General features: G+C 41.6%; 1 protein-coding gene across 1 annotated transcript in view; it reads right to left on the bottom strand.

Annotated features, from left to right (window-relative positions):
- WNK1 (WNK lysine deficient protein kinase 1) overlaps positions 1 to 22,793 on the bottom strand; it is a gene marked incomplete at its 5' end in the record, with an annotated part of 97,910 nt that overhangs the window by 11,471 nt on the left and 63,646 nt on the right. The window contains 17 exons of the mRNA XM_017726193.1: positions 6 to 111; positions 633 to 712; positions 2,193 to 2,262; positions 2,907 to 2,993; positions 6,288 to 6,371; positions 9,058 to 10,484; positions 10,874 to 11,014; positions 11,176 to 11,227; positions 11,993 to 12,166; positions 14,374 to 14,490; positions 15,265 to 15,427; positions 15,996 to 16,087; positions 16,577 to 16,630; positions 16,768 to 17,049; positions 18,071 to 18,544; positions 19,585 to 19,734; positions 20,362 to 20,433. Of these exons, the coding sequence (XP_017581682.1) occupies positions 6 to 111; positions 633 to 712; positions 2,193 to 2,262; positions 2,907 to 2,993; positions 6,288 to 6,371; positions 9,058 to 10,484; positions 10,874 to 11,014; positions 11,176 to 11,227; positions 11,993 to 12,166; positions 14,374 to 14,490; positions 15,265 to 15,427; positions 15,996 to 16,087; positions 16,577 to 16,630; positions 16,768 to 17,049; positions 18,071 to 18,544; positions 19,585 to 19,734; positions 20,362 to 20,433 (3,625 nt within the window). The remainder of the gene's footprint in view (positions 1 to 5; positions 112 to 632; positions 713 to 2,192; positions 2,263 to 2,906; positions 2,994 to 6,287; positions 6,372 to 9,057; positions 10,485 to 10,873; positions 11,015 to 11,175; positions 11,228 to 11,992; positions 12,167 to 14,373; positions 14,491 to 15,264; positions 15,428 to 15,995; positions 16,088 to 16,576; positions 16,631 to 16,767; positions 17,050 to 18,070; positions 18,545 to 19,584; positions 19,735 to 20,361; positions 20,434 to 22,793) is intronic.

Genomic DNA, 22,793 nt, shown 5'->3' with positions numbered 1-22,793 from the left:
TGGGCTGCTGCCAGAAAGGCTTGAAAAAACAGTGGAGGTGGTTTCAAATTGCACTGGCTTCGTTTCAGGTTTGTCACCCTCTTTTAGCACATCATCCACTGCCACGGATACCTAGAATAGAAATACAATCATGCAGGCTTCCTTCGTTTTCCCTCAACACGATGCTTTTATTTTCCTTAATGGTAAGATGCATCTGAGAGGGAAAAATAACTCATTTCCTAGGTATGCCACAAAGCAAGCGACTGCTTCCCCCCAGGCAAAACACTGCCACACAAAGTAGTACTTCTGTGTAATCTGGAGGATTAACTCCAAGAAACAGCAGCCTCAGATGGGGCCTCCTGCACCAACAGGACATAACACAGTGAACATCCCAGCACTGTTAGTGAGAAGGCAGCCTAACATTAAAGGCCAAGGCCAGCAGCTAAGGCTGGCCATCATGAAACCCTGTATTCACAACTCTAGACCTGCACAGACTGTGCGCTCTCTGCCCTGAATGGAAACAGCATCTGCAGAACTGCTTTCACAGGCTCTACATGGACAGCAAAGTCCAGCACAAGGCACACGGAGCTGGCACTACCAGGAACCACTCAAAGATGCTGTACCAAGAGCCAAGTGAGTTTAGCATCTCCTACCTGAAACCGTCCCATCTTCAGCACACTGGCTCCTGCTGCGGCAGCCACAGCACCGCTCTCTCCATCACCTGATGCCAAAGCTAAGGAAAAGGAGAATGGGATCAAGAAGACAATGAGCAGCAAATTATTTGAACTCACTCCAACCATTTCTTTTTACGTACTTCAAATTCAACTCTCTATTCAACCATCTATCTTTTGGACCCATAGCACCATATTAATAGAACTATTATGTTAAGTTGAAGCATTTTTCTACAACATTTCCCTGCACAGTGTATTTGCTGAAAGTGCACTTTTAGGCAACAATAAAAAAAGCACACTGATTTCAAACAGGGATGCAAAACAGACAAATAATAAAAAACAGAACTGAAATTTATGCAAGAGAAAGCATATTTTAATTCAATACCCAGAGTGACTACCTAAATTTCACAAACGCTGGGGACAATTTATTCACAGAAAAGGGACAAGTTGAAGAAATGCTATAAACCACATCTAGTCAAAGTGCCTATCTGAAGCTTTCCAAGCTGGATTCTTAGGTGTCAGCTCCTGATTTTGTTGCTCTGTGCACTGGCAGTATAAAGTCACAAAGCTGAGAAATAACGGGCTATTTTTAAATCAGTTCTATTGGACAGCTTGCTCTGTTTATTAAGCAACTTCCCAGTTTGTTTACCTTTACCTTCTACATTTAAAAGACAAAACCCAACTCATTTTATAGCAGACTAACAAATTCTACATTATAGTTCACTACCAATGTCCCAAAATAAGAGTACTTCATTTCTTTTTCTTCATGGTTTTATTAGCTTCTGAAGGTTTGTTATTGAACTTCAGAGGCTCATGCATGTTAAACAGTGTTTACTAGACAGTTCACGAAAAGAATTCAGTACCATATTAACAGCTTCTTTTAGAAACAGAAGACTTCAAAAATTAAAACAATTAGGTGAATACTGACAGGAGAGTCTCAGATTATTTTATAAGTATTTGGATTTCCCCTCCAGTAACTCAATTCATACAGATTTGAAAGTCATTGATCATCCAGACTTTAACTGGTGATCACCCAGTCAACCTTCAGTTGTTCTAAAGCAGACAGAAGGGAGTCTGGGTTTCCTACTACCTTCCTTAAATGTTTAGTAGTTGAGCCTTGGTTTCTCTGTTTAAACAGAAATGAAACACCCTTAGGTAAGGGAGAGGTATCCTACATGTAGAACACAGTGTAATGACACAAAACAAGTACTACTGTTGTTGCCAGGAACATAACACATGACAGAAAACAGTTTCTTCCAAGTCCTGATGCTGTACCTTAGCAGCATAGTAGAGACACTTTGTGACTCTTAATTTAGCATTTTGGACAGCTTTAAATCCTAAATGAGTCACTACAATATGCATGTATCTCTCATCCCCCCGCTCCTGGCCTACAAGGAAAATTTCCGTCTGGTTACTAAAAACTAGTATGATCCCCACAAGGAGCTGCCATTCCATGACTTGCTAGAAAAGTGGTAACTTTGTTCAATTTTGGATTCTATCTTCATGCTGAGAAATCATGTAAAGTAATCATGGCTGTCTTACCATCCTTCAGAGACTGTGTTGCTGTGGACACTGGCCCAGTAACCGTTGTTGATGCTACTGAGGGCACAGACTGCAGGTTCAAGGGGGAAAACGAAATAAAGTTCAATTAAAGTAATTAGCAGTTTCACTGAATGCCAACAAATCCAACATACCACATATTATGCAATTTTTCTGCTTCCAACACAGACAAAGTATGACCCATGAAAAGACAAATGCAAGACAAGAGATTTTACAGGCCTTAAAACCCTGAGGCTGTGAGCACATCAGCCCTTGGCCTGTGCAGAAATAATGCATAAACAGCCACTTGGATTGTCAATCCTTGTCTTCATTCAGTATCCAAAGCTCTTTACTAGAAGCTTTTAAAATTTCAGATCCACACTTGCAACATCCCTCCCAAATTAAGACTGACATATCACATATTTTCCCCTTATTCTACAGTCACTTCCATTTCTAGTTTGGTGACACCACCAGAAAAGCTGGAATAACAACTAATATCAGGAAACAGCTTCAGGAAATTACGTAATCTACTGCAATACACAGACTTTTCCGATTTTGGTTGACTCAGTCCCACAAACTGGAAGATGACTCTTAATTGTTATTTTTAAAAGTCTAAATACTGGTGTAGTGATATTAAAGGCAGTGACCTAAGAGCATGACTTTGAGAAAACACTGAGGTTTTTCAAGACTACTAAGCTACCAACACTGCAAACATACACAGGCAGGAGCAGATGTCACTGGGACGGTCTCTGGACTAAGGGTTCTTCTCAGCTGAGCATCCAGATCTTCCAGTGGCTGTTGGGACTGAGAAAGAAAAGAGTAAAACCATGTTCCAGCTCAGGAAAAATAAATCATAGTTGAGAAACAGACATATTTAATACTATAATTTAAAGCACTCAGTACAGCTTCTGTATTTCTATCAAGCTTCCTTCCTACACATTTAGACTTAACATGTACAGCACAGTAAGACTGGAAGTAACTTAAGCAATTTGTTTAAAAACAATAGAACAGGAAAATTAACTGGAACTTTAAAAAAACCACACAAAAAAACCCCAACAAAAACAAAAAACTCCACAATACCCCTCAAAACCAAACAACAAAAAAAGCCCCAACCCACAAGTTTCCTCAGAGAGGCTATATAGATGGATTGACTTGAAGAGGATGGAGAGGGGCAGAATCTCTCAAGCATGCTTATTACTTAGATTTCAGCTGGCATACAAGATGTTTTTCAAACTTGGCCAATTGAATTGGGAAGAGGAAGAGAAGAAGAATATTTTACCTAAAAATATCTTGAAGATAAAAAAAAAGTCCCAAAGTCCCAAAATAATTAAATTAGGGCCATGCCCATAAGATGCATTGAAAGAAGAATGTATTGTCAGATACCATTAAGTTGCAATTCTGACCCTACAGAACAGAAATTTTCATCCAAACTTTAGCATTATTAATCTTTCCAAGTCCTTCACATTAAAAAAAGCTGTATCTGTTTTTAAAACTGAAGCAGAGGTCATGACAACATAAAACTAATACTTTCCACTGAAAGTTAGAGGTACACAATAGCATAAAGATGGTTTCAACAGGTTGCCAGGATAACATTCTTCCTGACTTGTGGATTTCAAAGCAAAACCAAAAACCCTAGGAACAATAAAGCCTGTATCAATTCCATTACACAAAAAAGAGCAGAAGATGCAGACTTCTATGACTCCATTCAGAAATCCAAATGCTTAGCAACAAGTGAGCTAATTTAATTCAACACTGTAAAATAAAGGGGACGTGTCACCTGAAATACTAAATAATTCTCATCGCTTAAGCTCACAAAAAGATATTTGCTTCAAGTAAACAGAGCTAGCAGAACGATCAGGAAATAAAGATTTCCTTACAGAACAAGGGGACCAAAATGAAGCTTGAGAGATTAATATAAATACACTTTAAAAAGCAATTAAGGAATAAACAGAATGGGTATTTAAGACTGTGGAACAGACTGTTCAAAACTGGTCTTGCAATGACGTGTACTGTGTCTGCAAATTACGAGTCTGCTACTAAGGCAAGGAAAAAAGTTGTGTAATCACCTACTACTGACAGAAGCAGCACGGAAGGCAAGCATATCTACTTTAAGACAAGCCAGTAATTTTTCAGATAGTATTATGTTATAGCAGCAAATGCTCTTAACAGTCAATTACATTTGATCCAGTTGGTCTCCTCCAATTTTGTCTCACTCCTAGACAATCCTTATGAGCTCAAATGAGACGTGAAATTTGGGAAGTTGTTTGCAAAGGACAAGAAGCAAGGGATCTATATTTGTGACTCTTCCATGCCACAAATCCTGCCAGAAATACCTATGACAAACAGGAAGCAGCCTTTTGCAGTGGTACAGTGGCTTGAGTCATAGAAGTGGCTACAAGTGCTTTAGAGCTTAGGGGAAAATACTACTAATATACTGAGTTTCCAGCAATGAAAATGAAAAGGACTATGAACTCCATATGACTGATTTTAACCAGCTGTCTCCTGATCCACCTCATACCTGACCATGGGAAGAATGCAGGTAAGAATTATCACCAAATTGTCGTTGTCTTCTCTTCATTAAACCATGGTTCAGAAAGAACTGACTGAAAGAGAGAAACCAGCTCCTGCCTCTGAAGTCAGGGGGGAAGAACAAGTGGTTTTTTCTTGCTCAGTTTGGAGAAAGAAGATACCCATTTCCTTGCTACTTGCAGGGCAGGAATATGGCCCATGGCTCTAAGATCAAGATGCAAAAATGAGCTACTTCTAGAAACATTTCAGTTGAATAAGCCTTTTTCTTCCAACTTCAGATGTTATCTGCCTTAGCTGTGCAAACCACACAGAATTGCAGACTGGGTCAGGCTGGAAGGGACCACAGTGGGTCATCTGGTCCCACCTCCCTGCTAGAGCAGGAACATCCCAGAGCACATGGCACAGGATTGCATCCAGCTGGTTCCTGGATAGCTCCAGAAAGACTTCACACCCTCTCTGGACATTCTGTTCCAGTGCTTGGTCACCTGCACACGAAAGAAGTTCTTCCTCATGTTCAGGTGGAACTTTCTGGGCATCAGTTTCTGCCCATTGCCCCTTGTCCTATTGCCTGGCACCACCATTTACACACAAAATATCCGAGCTAACTATTGTATACAAGAATGACAGAATCACCAGCTTGGGAGAGACCTCTAAGATCAGAGTCCAACCCATGCCCTAACACCTCAACTAAACCATGGCACCAAGTGCCACATCCAATTGTTTTTTAAACACATCCAGGGATGGTGCTTCCACCACCTCCCCAGGCAGACAATTCCAGTACTTCACCACTCCTTCCATGAAAAACTTTTTCCTAATATCCAACCTGTATTTCCCTTGGTGCAGCTTAAGACTGTGTCCTCTCAAGGACAGAAGCTAAGCAGGGGAAGCCACTGCTACATTTCGAGTCATGTTTATGATAAGGAGATTCAAATACCTTTTGCAAATCTTAAAGGCTAGTGAAATCAGAATGTAGTAGTAATCACAAAAAACCCAAACCAAACAAAACAACCCCCACCAAACAAAAAGGCAATCATGAAAAGAAACAACCAAACCCCAAAACCTCACAAGGAATTCACAAAGGCAGCAATTTTACATTTTCATAAGCTTTTCATGGCAATATATAATTTTTCGTATTATTTTGCTACTATACCCTTTTCAAGAATAAAACAGGTTCAAGTTTTATGCACACACTCCCCTGCGTTACATTTTTTTTAAAAAACCTTTCAAATTCAGATTACCACACCACAACCCCTAAGCCTGATTAGGCACTGGGTACAGCACCCCAAAGGGCAAGCTGCATAGAACCACAGAGAATGGTTTGGCCTGGAAGGGACCTTGAAGATCATCCAGTTCCAACCCCTGCCATGGGCAGGGACACCTTCCACTAGACCAGGTCACTCACACCCAGTGCTGAAACCACTCTGGCTACTGCTACGGTTACACAAAAGGAGTTACTCAGTCAAAAGAAAAGGAAAACAAGAACATTAATAACATGCAATGGAGAGTTTAATTGAAACATGCTCTCTGAAGGGAAAAGAAGCAGATAAAATCTGCCAAGTTGTGTAGCACCTGAGTTAGTGAAGGTCCTGGAAAAGGTGGCAGCTGCTCACTGGATGGAGTGCCAGCCGGAAGGTCAGAACCTATTGGTAGCACCTATGGATAATGAAGAGGAAACGCGCGTCCATCAGACATGGAACCACAGAAGGATCAGACACCAAGCTACAGTCAGTCATGTCATACAACAGAAGCCTCAACTTTTTTTTTGGTAGAGAATTCCTTCCTGGACAGTTAGCATAGAGTCTTTAGGGACTTTTGCAACCAAGTTAGGGGAAGTTGTTTGCTTTGTTTTTATTTTATAATCCAGATTATCTTTGAGCAGCCACAATTTCCAGTTTAAACAAGCTGCAGTATCCGGGAACAAAGTATCTTGGGGATAGTATTTTCAAGTCCGGAAGAAATGTTAAAATAATTCTTCCAAGAATCTTAAATTCTAAAATGGTACTAGAATGCACTTAGTCTCCTTCCAACAGATCTGTGTTAACTGTCCATTAGAAACTGCAAGCTGCATGCTTCCAGCAAACTGTTCCAAGCAACATGACTTGAGAACAGGAACTGTCAGTACCAGAGGATGTCTCCACTTGTTGAGAAACAGATTTACAGAGCTCTCACACCAATCTTTTGATCCATCACTTCCTTTTGAACCTGAAGGGTATTGATGACCCACAGAAGGTGATTAGGCCATGCAACTGGGTAGGGGCAAGTCATCCAGGTTACGTGGAGGAGGTTAGAGAGACTCGAAAGGTTAGGAGGAGGCATCAAAGCCTCCTCACCAGGTCAGATAGCACATACCAGTTAGTCATTTCCATTGTTAGGGAAGTGGGAAGTTGTAGGAATTAAGCAACCCATTACACAATTTGCAATTCTTATTCTCAGCTGTCATCCTGAGGTTTGCCAGTGCCTCTGAAGTCTGAGCACACACGCAGCCTCATGAGCTACAGCGCTGGCCAGCTGGTTGCCCCTGCACGGCAGCGAGCGCTGCTGGACAGGGGGAACTGCTCCACGGTCTGCTCCAGTCCTCAAGGAGCAGAACCACTTCTGGCTTGCAGTGTGTTACCACAGCTGGAACTGATGGGTCAAACTGCAGGAGCAGCTGCTAGTGAAGGTGCACTCCCAGAGTTATCTATGCTCCCAACTTTTTTGTGCAGCAGGAACACACGTGAGGATGTTACCTGTTCTGAGGCATGATGAATTTTTAAGCTGTGGTAACTTCATCATTTAGTTTATAAATAAGAGGCAAAACATACTTTAAATGCATTTGTAAGAGAAGATGAAACACATTAAACTGTCTAGGTTAACAGTTTGGCCACAAATAAAATAAATACACAGATACAGAGTTTAGCAAACCCCAGAAAACTAAAACAATAAGCTCCTTAATGCTCAGCAACAACACCAAGTGAAATTAAAATTAAGCTTTGGAAAAAAACAAACTAATTTATAAATGAAAACTTCAGAGAGGAGGTAGGCTTTCTACAACTGACAATCAAAAAACCTATAACATTTATTACATTTAAACCCAAGCCTTTGTAATTACGGGTTTGCAATTAGCAGTTTTCTAACTGCTCCAAACTGTTCCTGAATGAATACCAGTTTCCATTTTTTTCTGTTATTTCTTTCCTAATTTTCAATTTCACTGAAATACTAATGGATGCCTTTGTGTCTAGATTTCCTTATCAGCTTTATTGGCACATATTCCCATTCCTCCATAGCAGAAATTTTCTACTGTCTTTGACTACAAAGAGTACATGGAAAGACTACTAATGAATGGAGATGCTGGGAGCATTGGCTCAATGTGAATGGCCTGAAACTGGTTAACAGCAAGGCTGGCTAAAGACAACCAACACAAAGTGCCAATGAGTACAAAAAAGCATTACAGAAACAAAAAGAAGCGATTATTAAAGCTTTTGGTTCATTAAATACCTGAAAGTTTCTTCAATTTATTTCCATTTGAGAGCTACCTTTCCATTTAAGGAAAGGACTACCAAAATAGTTTAAAACACTGAAATGGGCTGTGTCCCCACACAGGCAGGCGTTTAAAAGAAAATTTCACTTATTGTTATATCTGGTTGGTGAGCAGGTAGCAACATCCACAACGTCTCTCAAGTTGTTACTTCTTTGTGAAAGTGTTTTGCTTGTAGAGCATGAGTCAGTAAACAACAACAACAAAAAAAGGTTTGTTTTCAGGTATCTCTTAAACTTCTCAAAATCCTGCTCTCACAAATCTAACATTTGAAAGGAAAATGGTATCCAGGCATCAAATAAGTAGCAGAGAACTTCAAAAAAATAAATCCTTTCAGTCAGGTTCACCCTTGCCTGCAAGGAAAAGGCTCACGACAGGAAGCAAAACTATGCTATCCTGACTACTTTGTGAAATATACAAACAACCATCTCAGTCTAATGGTCATGTACAAGATAAAAAGCTATCTAAAGCAAGACATCCAAATTCTATTTGAAAAAAGCAGTATCAAGAAAAAAACCCAAACAAACAAAAAGCAAACCACAGTTGCTTCACTCTTTGTAGTTTGAGTAGGAAAAACTAACAGTGACATCAAACACATCTCTCCAAAACATAAAACAGAATTGGACTTTTTTTTCCCCATTAGGGACAAAAATAAAACACCTCTTGGGACACATAAGAGCAACCAGAGGGTAAACCTTTCAATACTATATTAAATGAAGAAGCTTGTTCCTGAATACATATTTTGCTTTATAAAAAGGATGCTGCCCAAGAAGGCTGTTTCCTACAAGAGCTGAATACTCCCACAAACGCTGCGTTTCTTACCGGTACCCTGCTGAGAGGGGGCTTGGAAGGAGAGGTCCCCGGTTTCACTGCTGCTGTGGCGATGCTGCTCGAGGCCGAGATGTAGCTGACAGGGGTGATCACTTGCCCAGGAGTGGCAACTGGAGTCAGCACTGGCAAGCCAGTTGGTCCAAGAGGCAAACTGCTTGGAGGTATACAAGTGCTAATGGATGTCAGGGGTTTGGTTGGTGCAACAGCAGTGGTTGGGATCCCAGGAACAACGGTGGTTTCCATCACCAGCGAGGTCTCCAGAGACACTGACGGATGCACCGTTCCCACGTTACCATGCTCACTGAAGAGAGACCGCAGCTTTTCTTCCAGGGTCTTTATGTCATCAATACCAGGGGCTTTAGACTGAGCATCAGCATCAGCCTCCAGACAGTGAATGTGAGGCTGGTTGGGCAATGGAGCTGGTTGAGGCTGGCTGTGTATCAAAGTCTGCTGTACTGCAGGCAAGTTAGTGACTGGTTGTGGCAAGACACCAGGTAAGGGAACCTGGGGCAACATGGGTGTTGCACCTGAAATCTGGGGTAGGACAGGTGTTGATGTAATTCCTGATGGAACGAGTAAGGGGTGGATCACTGGCTGAGAGACCGAACCACATATGCTTGATGCTGCTGAGGATGATAAAGGTGCAGAGATTGGAAGAGATAAGCCAGCTGCATTGCAGGGATGTGATTTATCCAGAGAGTGCCCAGTCTCAGGTAGTGACTGTGGAGCACTTACCACTGTTGTTTCTGCCAGACTGCACACAGAGCCACTGCTACTGAGCTGAGGAAGCTGCAAAGCCACGTTCTGGGCCAGAGACAGGGCAACAGATGTCTGTGGTGCTGCCATACTACTCACAATCTGAGGAGTAGACTGGGATGTCACAACTGGTGCCACAGCACCGAGACCAGTGACACCAGGAACCTGGGTAGATGGCAGTGCCAAAGCCGATGGTGTGCTGATACTGGGGGCAATGTCTGCAGTCACTGGTTGGGCAGGCTGGGACATGGCAGATATGGAGAAAGAAGCAGGGGCGCTCACGCTGGAAGTGACACCGGTCGATTGCTGTCCAGGCTGTGAGGCTGAAGGTGGAGAAATAGAGCTTGGCACACTTGTGCTTGGTGCAACTCCAACAGCTGCATTTTCTGAAGGCAAAGTAACAGATCCTGGAAGAGAAACACCAGTGCTGGAGGGAACAGATACTGAAGAAGTAGCCACAGATGCAGGAGTTGCACCACTGCCCGCCATGGTAGAAAGTGCAGGTGGAAATGGTGGTATGGTTTGATTGAACACTGGAGGAGCTGTGCTAGGTCCTTCTGTCATCTGAGCATGCCCCATCTCAGAGAAGGCTTGCTGCAAGCTCAGTGATGATGCCGAGTGGGAGAGATTCATTCCAGGACCATGTACTGGAGATGCTACAACTGGAAGAAAACAAAATTATCAGTCCACCTGAGAAACTTCATTATAGTATTACTGTCTATGGCTAAACTAAGACCACATTTACCTCTTAGAATTAAAAAAACCCCAACAAATCAGACAAGAAACCCACAACAAAACACAAAAATCCAGGCTTATATTATATTAAAATACAGAATTAAGGTTTCAGAGTCTTGCAGACAGCCCATCAGCTGTTTTTTCTCTAAGAATTCTGCAAAAGATGACCCAAATTATGGTCACCTCTTACCAGCACGAACAGCTCCTTACTTCCCTGAGTACTTTAGGAAGCCTTCAGTAACAGTTTAGTTACCTAATTTCACGGTTCTGATGAACATGTCTTCGGCATCAGCTCTTAAGAGTTCAGACAACTCACCCATATCTGAAGTTTCGTTTCCTCCAGAAACAGCAGATGTGAAAAAGCCCTGTTCTTTCAATCGGCTCTCAGGGACCGGGCTGACAATGAACCGTCTTCCCGCAGAATGAACAACCTGGGTAAAGGAGCTAGAAGGAACCCCTAAACAGAAAGAAGATGGATGTTTAGTGACACATGGTTGTAACTAAATACATAACCTGCAATATGGAATGTGCACTCCATCATACAAAATAAAAACTTGGCTGCACCCATCCGCTGAAACAGAAAAAGGTAACTGTTGAAAAAAATCACAAGAGACTTACCTATTCTTTGTGGCATGGAAGATGTAGGATCTGGCTGTTTGAACTCTAATTTCTGTAAAGTAAGATAAAATTTAAACTTCTATTCTGAAACAGAAACCCACAAGACAGTTCTTAAAATGCTAGCTTACTGAAATGTGGGCATTTAAGGGAAGCAGTACCTGGGACCCAAGCACCATCACCAAACTAGAGGAATTCTGCCCAGATAAATGTCAGCTACAGTGTTTTTAGAGACTCTCAGCTTAGCGACTGTCCACGTAACAATTTGGTCTAAAAATTCTTTTGGAAATCCAACTGATTTCCTGAAACATTCGACAGACAAATGGATGTTCCAAACTAGCTCTGGGTGTAATTAAGGCAGAGATTCAGGAAATGTCACCCCTTTCAGCACCCAGCAAACAGATTCAAAACCTGTGTTTCCTAACCGAGCTATCCAGTCTCTTAGTACTTCACTGGGTGGAGGGCCTGAGACCAGGCTCTCAGTGTTTAGTCGCACAGGGTTGGGGTTTTACTGTCCTACCTCACAATAATCTCAAATCCAAGAAACATCAGCATTTAAGTCTGTTTAGTGGCCTGTTAGGAGATTCAGCAGCTTTGGAAGTCTTCAAACACATCAAAAAGTAAGAGGTCTGTTATTTAGCTTTCTAACTTAATTTTAGGCACTCACTCTGATATGAAGCTTTCCCTTTTTGCCTTTTAATTATTGATCTTTGACATCTCTCACGGCAGGAAGTTTCTATTTCTAGCTAGCTCTACTCACAAAACCGTACCACCCAAAATGGAAGATGCAAACAGCTGAGGCAGTCTGTCCTTCACATACCTGCGACCCCGGGAAGAAGCCGTCGTCTTTTGTCTGCATGCTCTCCAGCCCCTGATCCCCTTCTGGCTCCACGCTTGCATCCTCACTTAGCATTTCATCTGCTTTCTCAATAATCTCTCGTACCTGTTCTACAAATGAGTCTCGCTCTGTTGCTAAAATAAACTCGTTCTGCACCTGTAAAGAGAACAAAGCAACATTAATTTTACACAATTTCAAAACAATATATTGAATAAATCACTACAATTTACTCTTGGTGCTAATTTTTGTCTTCCCTTTGCTGTTCTTCCGAACAAGATGAAGGTGGTGACACCTTAGAGAAAAACAATTGTTTCTCAAATTATCTCCAGCACAGAAGCGTGTGCCCTGGTTTAATCTTTGCTGTGGAACAACATTCAATCTCACTTCTTCATCAAAATGTCACCTCAATCTTTGCTTGGCAGAGAGAAATGTAATATTAGCAGCCGTATCTTACTGCAATTCCTCCTGCCTAATGAATGCAATGTGCATTAAGAGACATATTTAAAGAGAACTGTAATATAAAAGAAATTGAAAATTCTGTATCGCAAGATGTCTTCTGTGCTTCTCTTTCCATGCCATATACAACTTCTCCTCCATGCAGGTTGCACATCACTGATTTGAAGTCTGGCTGTGGTACATAAAAGCCAGTATGAATTATGTTCCAAATACAGGGAGAGGATGATTGCTCAGCCTGTCTGCTTCCAATACATTGTATTGCTTTATGAAAATACCTTCTCTTGCTCATGTTGGACAATATTAGTTTAAACAAATATACTCAGCATTAGGAAGATATTTTTGATTTGGTCTAACCCATGAGAGGATTCTGTCTCCTGAAATTATGTATGGCAAAACTCGCAAAAACAGTCTATGAAACAGAGCTGTCAGTCACAGATTCTCTGCTGGGAAAGAGAGACAAAGTACCTTAGAAGTAAAGCCTGAGATGCTCCTTTTACATTAAATTCCTGGGATGCTGGGTCAAGAAAAGGCAAGTCAGGCGTGATGTGCTTGTATCAGCCTTTGCAATGCAGAATACTTTACTAGTTAAAGAAACCTTCAGTACTGTAAGTTTAGGAACGACAGACACCTATATGGGGTATGCCAAACAGTATCGTGATTAAAAGGAAACAAGGAAGTCTTGCAACCAAAAGTTTGCTCAATATTCAACAAGGAACCAACGAGCACAAGGTTCCAGCCTGAGATGTTTAAATTAGGTTGCACACTTTGAACTATGTGACTGTATTTTGGATGCAAAGTTCACTTATTTTGCTCCTACTCATCTTCAAATAACTGCATTTGTTGTTGCTTGGAGAGTGTTTGTGTGTTAGTTTTGGCTCATTTTTTATAAATCATACTCTCGTATTTCTCCATAGGATCACTTTAGGTATAAGGTGAAGAAAAACATCTGTGTACTCTCCATATTTCCTGGCACATGACTTCATGTTATTGACTTCTGTACTGTACTTAGCCAAGAACCAACTTCTTCCTCTTCCTCAGAAAGCCATTAGGGGCAGAGATAATTTCTCCCATATTACTGGTTTGGTTCCTTTTGACAAGTACAAATCCAGCACACACCAACTTAGATTCCGTCACCTCTCTAAGCAAAAGATAAATACTGTCCAGGTGCCCAAGAAGATGGCAAAAGATACTGTGTTTTGTCATCCCCCCTCACTCCAGTAACACTAAAACCATCTCAGGCTCATTTAGACTGTACCAGACTAAAAATGAGAGTTTAAATTAAAAAACAAAAAGGGGGGTTCTATTCTATGCTACTCAGTACTCTCATTTAAATGTATCTCTACAGGGTAAATTCCTTCCTATGCCTGGCCATCATACATCAAATGGAGAAGTTTTTTCTTTCGATGAAGTCAAAAGCAGCATCAGTCACTGTGTACTTTCAGAAACCAAAACACGATTCCCCTTTCTGACTTTAAAGGCAGAATCTTCCCATTTTAATTGACAACAATGGTGAAACACTTGAAGATTAAGAAGATCTAGCAATGTCTGCTCTTAGAAAAGCAAAGAGAATTGTTTTAACCTGGCACTTCCACCAGAAGGTTGCTTGCAGTTTTAAAAATGTCAGATTGGAAAAAAAAAAAAAAAACAGAAAACCAACAACAAAAAACCAGAAGCAGTTTTACCTGATAAAAACCTCAATTCTAAGTTAAAAACTGACACAAATTTCCATGTGACCTGTGCATGCAACATTAATTAATTATCAGACTGCTAAACCATTCTGTGCCAAATTTCTAGTTGTGGTTGTGTACCAGTAAGGTGAACACACACCATGCTACATGGCAGAGCAATTCTGAAACATAAACAAAAAAATACAACTGTCTGGCTTCTTCGTCTCTAAAATATCTTACCATGATTGAAGCTATTTCCTCAGGGTTATCACCATCCAAATCAAATTTGAAAGTAACCATTTTCCGATTGTGTGTCTCTAGCTGGCATTCCACTACCCGATCACCTTTGTTTGAAACCTAAAGCGAAGAAAATAATACTTCAAACCAAAAGCACAAGAATCTAAGACTTTTGCTTTAAAGTTCACTGAGACAAACCAACAGTACTGGTGTAATACAAACATGTTCTATCTTTCCAGTCTAATAAATGATGCCACGTAGAGCATGAATTTTGTCTGAGTGATGCCTTAGGTTTTAACTTTTATGTTTGTCAAATCCCGCACTGCCTGGTGTGTAACTCTGAAGTTTCATGCAGCCTGTCAGCTGCTGCTCTCTCATGCTGGTTAGACATAACAAACCTCTCCAGGTTTGCTCTTCAAGGGGACCTCAGTTGTCCCAGACCCCAAAATGTGTAAAATAAAAGCCTTTGAAGAGGAGGGGCAAACTTGGGGTAATTACATCATTAACTGAAGCTATAATTGGAGAATTAACCCTGATATGCAAATGGACCAAACTTATAAAAGTGTGAAGAACCAGTGAGCCAGCGTCCATCTTGGGTGGAGCCCCTTGTAGGCTTTACACTCCCAAGGTGTACCTTTGAAGGCCCTTCAAATAAATACCCACTTCTGTTCTCTTAATCTTGTCTAGACTCTGTTTTTAGGTAGCCACTTCAAGGCATCATGAGGATACACCAAATATTCTGGAATATTCTGTGGAACCACTGGTAGCTAAGCAAGCCAATTTTACCTTATCTAATGCTCCAAAAAGCTCTTAACACACGATATTTGGGCTGCTTGTAGAGGCTCAAAAATGCATCATGACTACTGAACTGTCCCTAAAATAAAACATACTCACATTGAGAATTCTCAGCTTCGGCCTAGAAGTCTTCTCATGGCGAGAGCGGCTGCGGACAGACCTGCGCATGTGACGTTTCGTCGTCCTCCCTTCGTGCCTTCCACTGGAAGCCGGGACATTCTCGTTGCCATCACTCAATCCTGAAGCAACATCAGAATGTGCACTAAAAACAAAAGGCAACTTCCTGTTAGTATCCATGCATTCCAGAACTGCAACAATGCTCTTTAACCTATCACGTGATACTCTGTTCTGGGAAGTGGTAGATGTGTGTTAATCACTGAGTAGAGGAAAACAGTCCTGTTGCCACTTTGGGTTGCTTAAATAGAAATTCTAACAGTAATTATTTTGCTACACCCTCTTGCAAGCTGAGTTGTATAAACTTATCTTATGTTTTCAAGCTATTTGGAGTTTGAATACTATTTAAGTATTCAGAAGGACAAAAAAAGCATCGCTTATGATCCATTTGAATGACAAAGGAAAAAGGACTAGAAGTTAATCACTATATACAATCTTATTTATTCCCTCCATACTTTACCATAAATCACAACCTGCTCCACCCTTCATGACCCTATTTTTCCTCTAGGAACTTTAGTTACTCACATGCTCAAGAACATTCTCAGTGAAAAAAATATATACCCCTGGTGAAAAAATATATCTAAAAGATTATCCATGGAAGTATAATCTAACAGACGACATTAAAATTCAGTTTGGTGAAAAGAAGCAATGCTCACCTATCCATAGAAGAAGCCAAAGGGGTAGACTGAGCAGGCTGTGTTGCTGGAAGAGTCTCTGAAGAAGCAGTCTGTGAGACTCCCTGAGTACCCTATGGATAGAAACCTACAATCAAGAACTCCCCCAAAGATTACAGCTCCTCTTCAAGCAACCCAGTAGTCTTCAGTGTTTTCTCCCAAACCAGTTGTAAAGTTGAAAGCTCTGCCTTTTTAGAAGTTTAAACAGCTGGCATCTAGACAGCTTTAGTCTACAAAATATTCTAGAGCAAACTGCAGTGAAGCAAAATATCATCTGAGGAGGGGTGAGGAGGGGAAACCAGCCATCCTTTCTACTGCCACATGTCACTACAGTTTGCCATGCAGTTACAGTCTTACTAACAGAATGTGCAAAAGGCAAGCCAATGCAGAACACAGAGACAATTCAAATTGTCCCTGCAAGAACCACGCTGCAGGGAATAGGCGTAATGACAGATTCTCAACGGCTACCAACTGCAGCTTGTCTTTGATATGGCAAAAATGTTCTACAGTACAAGCAAGAAGTGAAGTGTTTACTGCTTTTTGCCTGCAGGATGCACACTCACTTCCCAACAGAACAACCAGTGGCAACAAGGTCCCCACATTGGCATGACATTCTGCTGTAAGAAAAAGGTAATTTGAAATATTAACTTCCAACTGAAGACAAGCACAGAAGGGATTAGATCCCCACAGACACACACTGTTGCATGAGTCAAACATCCAAAATCTATTGTCACATTATATTCCACATATTTACCTCCACGACTGCCTGCTGCGAGGAGGCAGATGAGGCCTGTTGTGCTAAACTCACAGGAGGCTGGGGCACCTGAACCTGTCCTCCCAGGCTGCCCATGGAAACTAAAACGTTCTGTTCCCCATACGGCTGCACAACAGGAGCAAGGTAGGCTGACTGGGCCATTGCATCTGTGGGCATGGGAGGGGACAGCACAGCAGAAGGAATGCTGGCAGAGGCCACAGCAGAGGAAGGTGCAACGCTCGAGTCCCCTGGGTATTGCGGTGTCAGCCGAGATGGGAAGCCCTGTAACAGAAACGAGGGAATCAAGTCAGTGAATGTCAGAGCTAATTAGGAAACAAGACAGTAATAAAAAAAACTATCAGTTCCAGGGGCATATCCCAAACTTCGGCAGTTGCTCAAGCACTCCCAAAATCTTCCCAAAGATGTGGAGCAAACTGCTCATGCAGCCAGCATGCAAGTCACCATGCTTGAACAAACAAATTCCCACTCATAGTCCCAAGTCTTAAGCAAAACAATCTTCATCTCCCAACTCTCACAGCTGCCTATATAGCCTAAGATTTTAAAGCCTGAGATTAGAAATGAGCTTGAAGCATTTTCAAGCCGAACAACTACGACTCAGATGTTACACAACCGCTGCTGGTTCTTGAGATTAAATAGCAAGAACACTCTTGTGTTTTTCCTGTTCTGTTGTAATGAGCTGACCCAGAAACAAGGAACACTTCTATCATTATTCAGGTAGCCACTTTTACAGTGAGTGATCACACAAAGTCACTGAAGCAGTCTGTGCCCACCAGTCTAGCAGATCACAACCAGCATCAGGTACTTACGTCACATCCAAGATCCATGCTGCCTGACTGACCTCTACAAATTCCCTGTCCCACCCCTTCCCAGACCTGGAATGAAACACTGACATTGTTGAATATGCTGCCATTGATTTTCTTTCCAACACACATCTCCCATTTTTAAAGTTACAATTTCTTATTTTCTTTTTCCTCAAGCTGACAGATCTCTTGAGTATACAGCTGTCCTCTCACACGGTGGTTGAACAAAGCCCTGCACTATGATTCTGTCATTTTAGACAAATTCCAGTGCCAAATATGAAAAACTCAAAACACATGGTTGTCCAAGGAGTTTTTTCTTCTCTTCTCCTTAAAACAGTTCTTTACCGCGCAACAGAATTTCTCTTAGTGGCTTAATGGCTCTCATATGAGAAGTGAGCTGGCCAGGGCCCAGGGCTCAGATCTGGTACCTTAGAGGAACGGGCAAAAACGTGGAGAAGAGGTCTGCTGGCTTGCAACAATACCTGGTAAAGAGCATCTCCAGCAGGAAGTGAAGCTTCAGCAGCTTGTCCAATGCTGACTGGCAATCCCACGGACTGGACAGCCGGCTGCAGGAGCTGCGGGAGAACCTGGCTGGGCAGCTGAGCCACCGGCTGCATCAGTGTGGGGAGCTGGCTAGGGACAGCCGTTGGTCCTACGGGAACAGCAGCTGCCGCGGCAGACGTGGCCAGCGTCAGCAGTGGCTGATTCATGCCAGCTGCCATCGAAAGGGGCAGCGACTGGAAACCTGGCTGAGCCACCGTCACATGAGGAGCTGCTACAGGCAACTGAGACACTGGGAACTGGGGAACCACGGAAGTTGGCAAGGCCTGTCCCATGGGTAGAAAATGAGAGCCAATGGGGACTGATGGGGCAACTGAAGGCTGAGGGAGAGAAGATGCTGCAACAGGTAATTGAGGCTCGCCTTGGATGATCGACACTGGTTGGGAAACAGGAAGCTGGGGAGGTAAAGAAAATAGAGATAGATTTTTTTTTTAAAGCAGGGTTGCGGAAAGCAGAGATTTACACATTAGTCAAAGAAAGCATTATTCAAGTTACAGCACTCTGTTAAAGTGGCTGGGGAGCACAGTTGGCAGAGTGGCTGGGAAGCTAGCTGGAGTTCCAAACAGTCCTCACTTTGCAACACTTCCCTTGAAGAACTCAACAGGCTCTTGAAACAGACACCCACAGAGGGTGAAAGAGCAACATTCGAATACCCTGAAGCACTGATTTGTGCATAAACAGAATCAAATTCCCCTCAACTCTGTCCCCAGACCCAAGCCTGCCTTCTTACAGCAAAGAAGTGCAAATCTTACAACAAATCTGTCAGCTTTGAGTATGGGGACTAAAGAAAAGGAGTATCAAAATCCACTGTGCCAGCATTCAGAGAATGGCAGGGAATATGTCAATTAAAGCCAGCAAACGATGCAACTGGAAAGGCAGTTTAGATGAACAAGCAACAAAACAATAATTTTAAAAACAAAATTGTGGCTCACACATTCAACAGAGATATGAGCCAAAATGAAGCAATATTCAATAACAGAAGCTTCCTGACCACGAAGTAAAGAAGAGCGAGTAAGAAGGATGACAGAATGAAGAAAGGAGTCCTATAGTTCACTGCCTAAATAAGTGAGTATGTTTTACACATGTAATGGTGCAGAAGATAGAGAGTGTATGGGAAACAGAGAAATGAGAAGTTCCTGAGAATCCGTTCACAATACACCACTCATCAATATGCCTCCTGATATTTTTGACACTTTAAAGATCTTTGTGCATGGAAGCGCTCTCCTTCCCTCAAATTACTCACGACTGCCACGTGTGAAAGGGTTTCAACGCGTTTTCCAACAACAATTGGCAGTTGTAGTACACTAAGAATACTCTTGTTTGGATGAATGTTTTGGAACCATTAGAAAAGATGACAGAAGTGAAAGCAGCAGCATATTGAATTTACCAGCTGTAAAGAAGAAAAACAAAAACTTCTAGAAAGAATTTTGTTTACCTGTGTCCCAGCTGCTGCCTGAGGCATTGGCATGATCTGTGAAGTTTGAGTTTGAGAGACAGTTTGTGCAGGAGTGGTGCTGGCAGAAACTGAGGGCTGCTGCAGCTGGTATTGTCCAGGCTGTTGGGAAGAGGCTGGCTGCTGTGCACTCTGTAGCAGGAAAAAGAGGCAGAAGCTGTATTTCCCCCCCACAACAGAGATTTTTTTAAAGCATATCCTACTTAAATTCTGCTTTTTACTCTCTCCTAAATGGTATCAGTAGTTCTTCAGAATATGCCAAGTCAGTCAAGCTTTAGGAATTACTTATTAGCATTACTAATACAATTCCATTATTGGCACCAAATCTTGCAACAGAATTCTTTCACCTATGAAACCAAGAATGAAGATTCTAAAAAGGAAGACAAGGCAGTTAAGAGAAGAGAATGTTGCAGATCACATTTCCAGTCAGAAGAAATCATGAGAATGAAGTCTGACTGTCTAGACAGTCTAATTTACAAATCCTGACATGTCTCCCCTTGAACAGGAACACCACTGCAAGCTCAGGTGGAAGCTGGGGAAGACAGGCATGGGAAAACAAGTATTAACATGATTTTTAAAATATATTTCAGAAAGTCAGTGTGTATGTATAGCAAGCTAGACTGGGTGAGAACCAGAGGATTCCTTTGCTGCAAAACTGTGGGTCAAATGGTGACAGAGGTAGTCAGTTGCTCTTCAAAGAGTCATCAAAATTCTATGCTGGGTGTACTTCAGTCCTGAGCTGAGGAACTATGATCTTACCTGCTGAGTGTGCTGAGTAGGCTGGGATGGCACCGATGCATTGCTTGAGGCTGGCTGGCCTTGCTCCTGTGTCTGAGGAAAAAAAAAAAAAAAAGAGAATCAGCTGAGAAAAACCCAATGGTTTCTGCTGCAGGCAGTTAAAATCATTTCTGCCTGGAATGATCTGGTTGGAATAGGTTTCTAGCTTGTCCTTTTGGACAAGCAGTCCTTCTGGCCAAATTCCATTACAACAACCAGAACAAAGCAGAGCGATCTGGAGGAGATCTGAACTTCATTTTAAGTCTTCCAAAATAACCAATACAGAAAGACTCTGCAACCCACATGCCCCTCAACATGAGACAAATCAGCCTACCAGCTTCTTCTTCCACTGGTGATGCTTTAAGAGCAGGATGCCTTGGTATGGCAACTGGAAATACATGCATTAAGTTTTACCTTTACACGTGTTCTAGACACAGCCAGGTGGGGCAATAAAAGGAGGCTACATGGACATAAAACTATCCATAAGAAAAACAGGCACAAAGATACACAGAATTCTACTTCAAATACAAAGTACCCAGTACACGTAGATGTCATGAGTTTCCTTTGAGAGGCATGTCAAAACACAGGCTGATAATCATTTCCAGAGTCACTGCCATTCAAAGGCTACCCAGAATCGGATATGGAAAAATATGGGGGTTCACATTCTAGCTAAGACAGAATTTTTGAGTAAGCAACGAAAAAAATGGATGAGTGGCATACAAATGAATGTGGAAGATGCAGAGGAAAATGGAATGGACTTCCAGTATTATTTTTGTGGCTGACATTTTTTTATCAGATCCCAGGATCCATATTACTGTTTTTGTGACAACTGCATTTCTTTATCAGCTCCTGGGAGAGAACCAGACAAAGACCTCCAGACGAGTTCCCTGAGCATGCACCACTTGGGTGAACTGCCTTTGTAAGAAGCATATCTGGTGCATATGTATCGTATCAGAAATACCTAAGTCCTTAATGCTTGATCATTCAGCTTGCAGAAGTTCATTAGGAACAAGTCTGTTAAAATTACATACTTTTCTAATTACGGAAACTTTGGGGAAAGCAGACTGCCAATGAAGAGAACCATTTTTTTCTTTGCTGTTTTAGAAGCTTGAGGCCCTTGCTGGCTAGGATCTAAACATGTGCTACATCCCACTGCTGTAACATCTGTTCACATTGACTCAGTTGGGGTTTCAAATTCTAATCTTCTAATGAATTACATAAAAGATCCCAGAACTTACATTCTGCCAAAAACATGACCTCTTTTTTTTGTTTTCCAGATGTATTCTATATCCATCAGAATTCCCCTCCTGAGTTTAACAAAGGTTTATGGAGAAAAAAATCTCCACGTAGTTTTCGAAGTTCTGGAGTAGGAGATTCATTCTACAAATTCTACAGTACAGCAATTGCTATCTATTAGACTGGTGATTAAAGCTGTTCCAGCTCTACTAAAACACCTTTATTATCCCTTACAGAAAGCCTTAAATACTTAGTTCTTGATCTTAACACAGAAAGCAAAACGATTCTCCTTCACACAAATCCCAAAGTTGCTAATACTCCAGTAACTAAAATGTCAAAGCCCCTAATTCCAAGGACAAAAGAGGTAAGAGAGAAGCCTACTTAAAGTAAATCCTCTCTTTTCACAGGAAGTTATGAGACTTCAGACTACGAGTGCAGACGCAATGTATATAGACACACACCTCACAGTCACAGCGTACAGAAAGGTGACCATTGCAAACGCAAATACCACATATGCTGATAAAACACACATCTCCAAACTAAGCTTCAGGCCTCACGTTTTGCTATTTAAAAGGACACCACATAAGGCTTATAAGGTGGCAATACCAATTAGCAACAGCTGTTCGTGCCATTAATTAACTACTCATCCTGTTTAGCTTCTTCAAATACTTCTTCAACAAATACATTTCCAAATCCATGTACATGCACATAACACATGCTCCTTCCATTCCTCTCTTCCCACTTTCTTTCCCCAAGTCTAGAAAAAGCTCTTGCATTTTGGACAGTCACCAAAATAACCTTGTTGTCTAATGGAACATTATTTGTATGAAAGTTCAACTTCAAATAACACATTAAAATGGCTAAAGAGCAGCAACAGAAACACAAAGCAAGTTTTACTATCACCTGCTGATTCTAACTGTGGAGAAGATACATTTCATTAAAACCACTGTTTAAAAGCCAATTTGGTACTCCAGCTACCTCTCAACAAAAGAACAGCTAGTCCCAGGAGGAACACTGACCATTCTTTACTTTTAACACAAAAGCCCTACCAATATTTCAGCCAAATCTGAACACAGACCAAACGGTTGCTAATGCCTCATTATCTCATAGCAACCTGGTTAAGTTAAAGAGATCCTAGTATAGACTTGGTGGAAAGACACCCCCATGACTGCTAATTC

This window comes from Corvus brachyrhynchos, unplaced genomic scaffold (genome assembly GCF_000691975.1).
Source record: "Corvus brachyrhynchos isolate BGI_N302 unplaced genomic scaffold, ASM69197v1 scaffold191, whole genome shotgun sequence".
Classification (NCBI taxonomy): domain Eukaryota; kingdom Metazoa; phylum Chordata; class Aves; order Passeriformes; family Corvidae; genus Corvus; species Corvus brachyrhynchos.
Note: the sequence above shows the minus strand (reverse complement) of the source record. Positions and strands in the feature narration are given on the sequence as shown.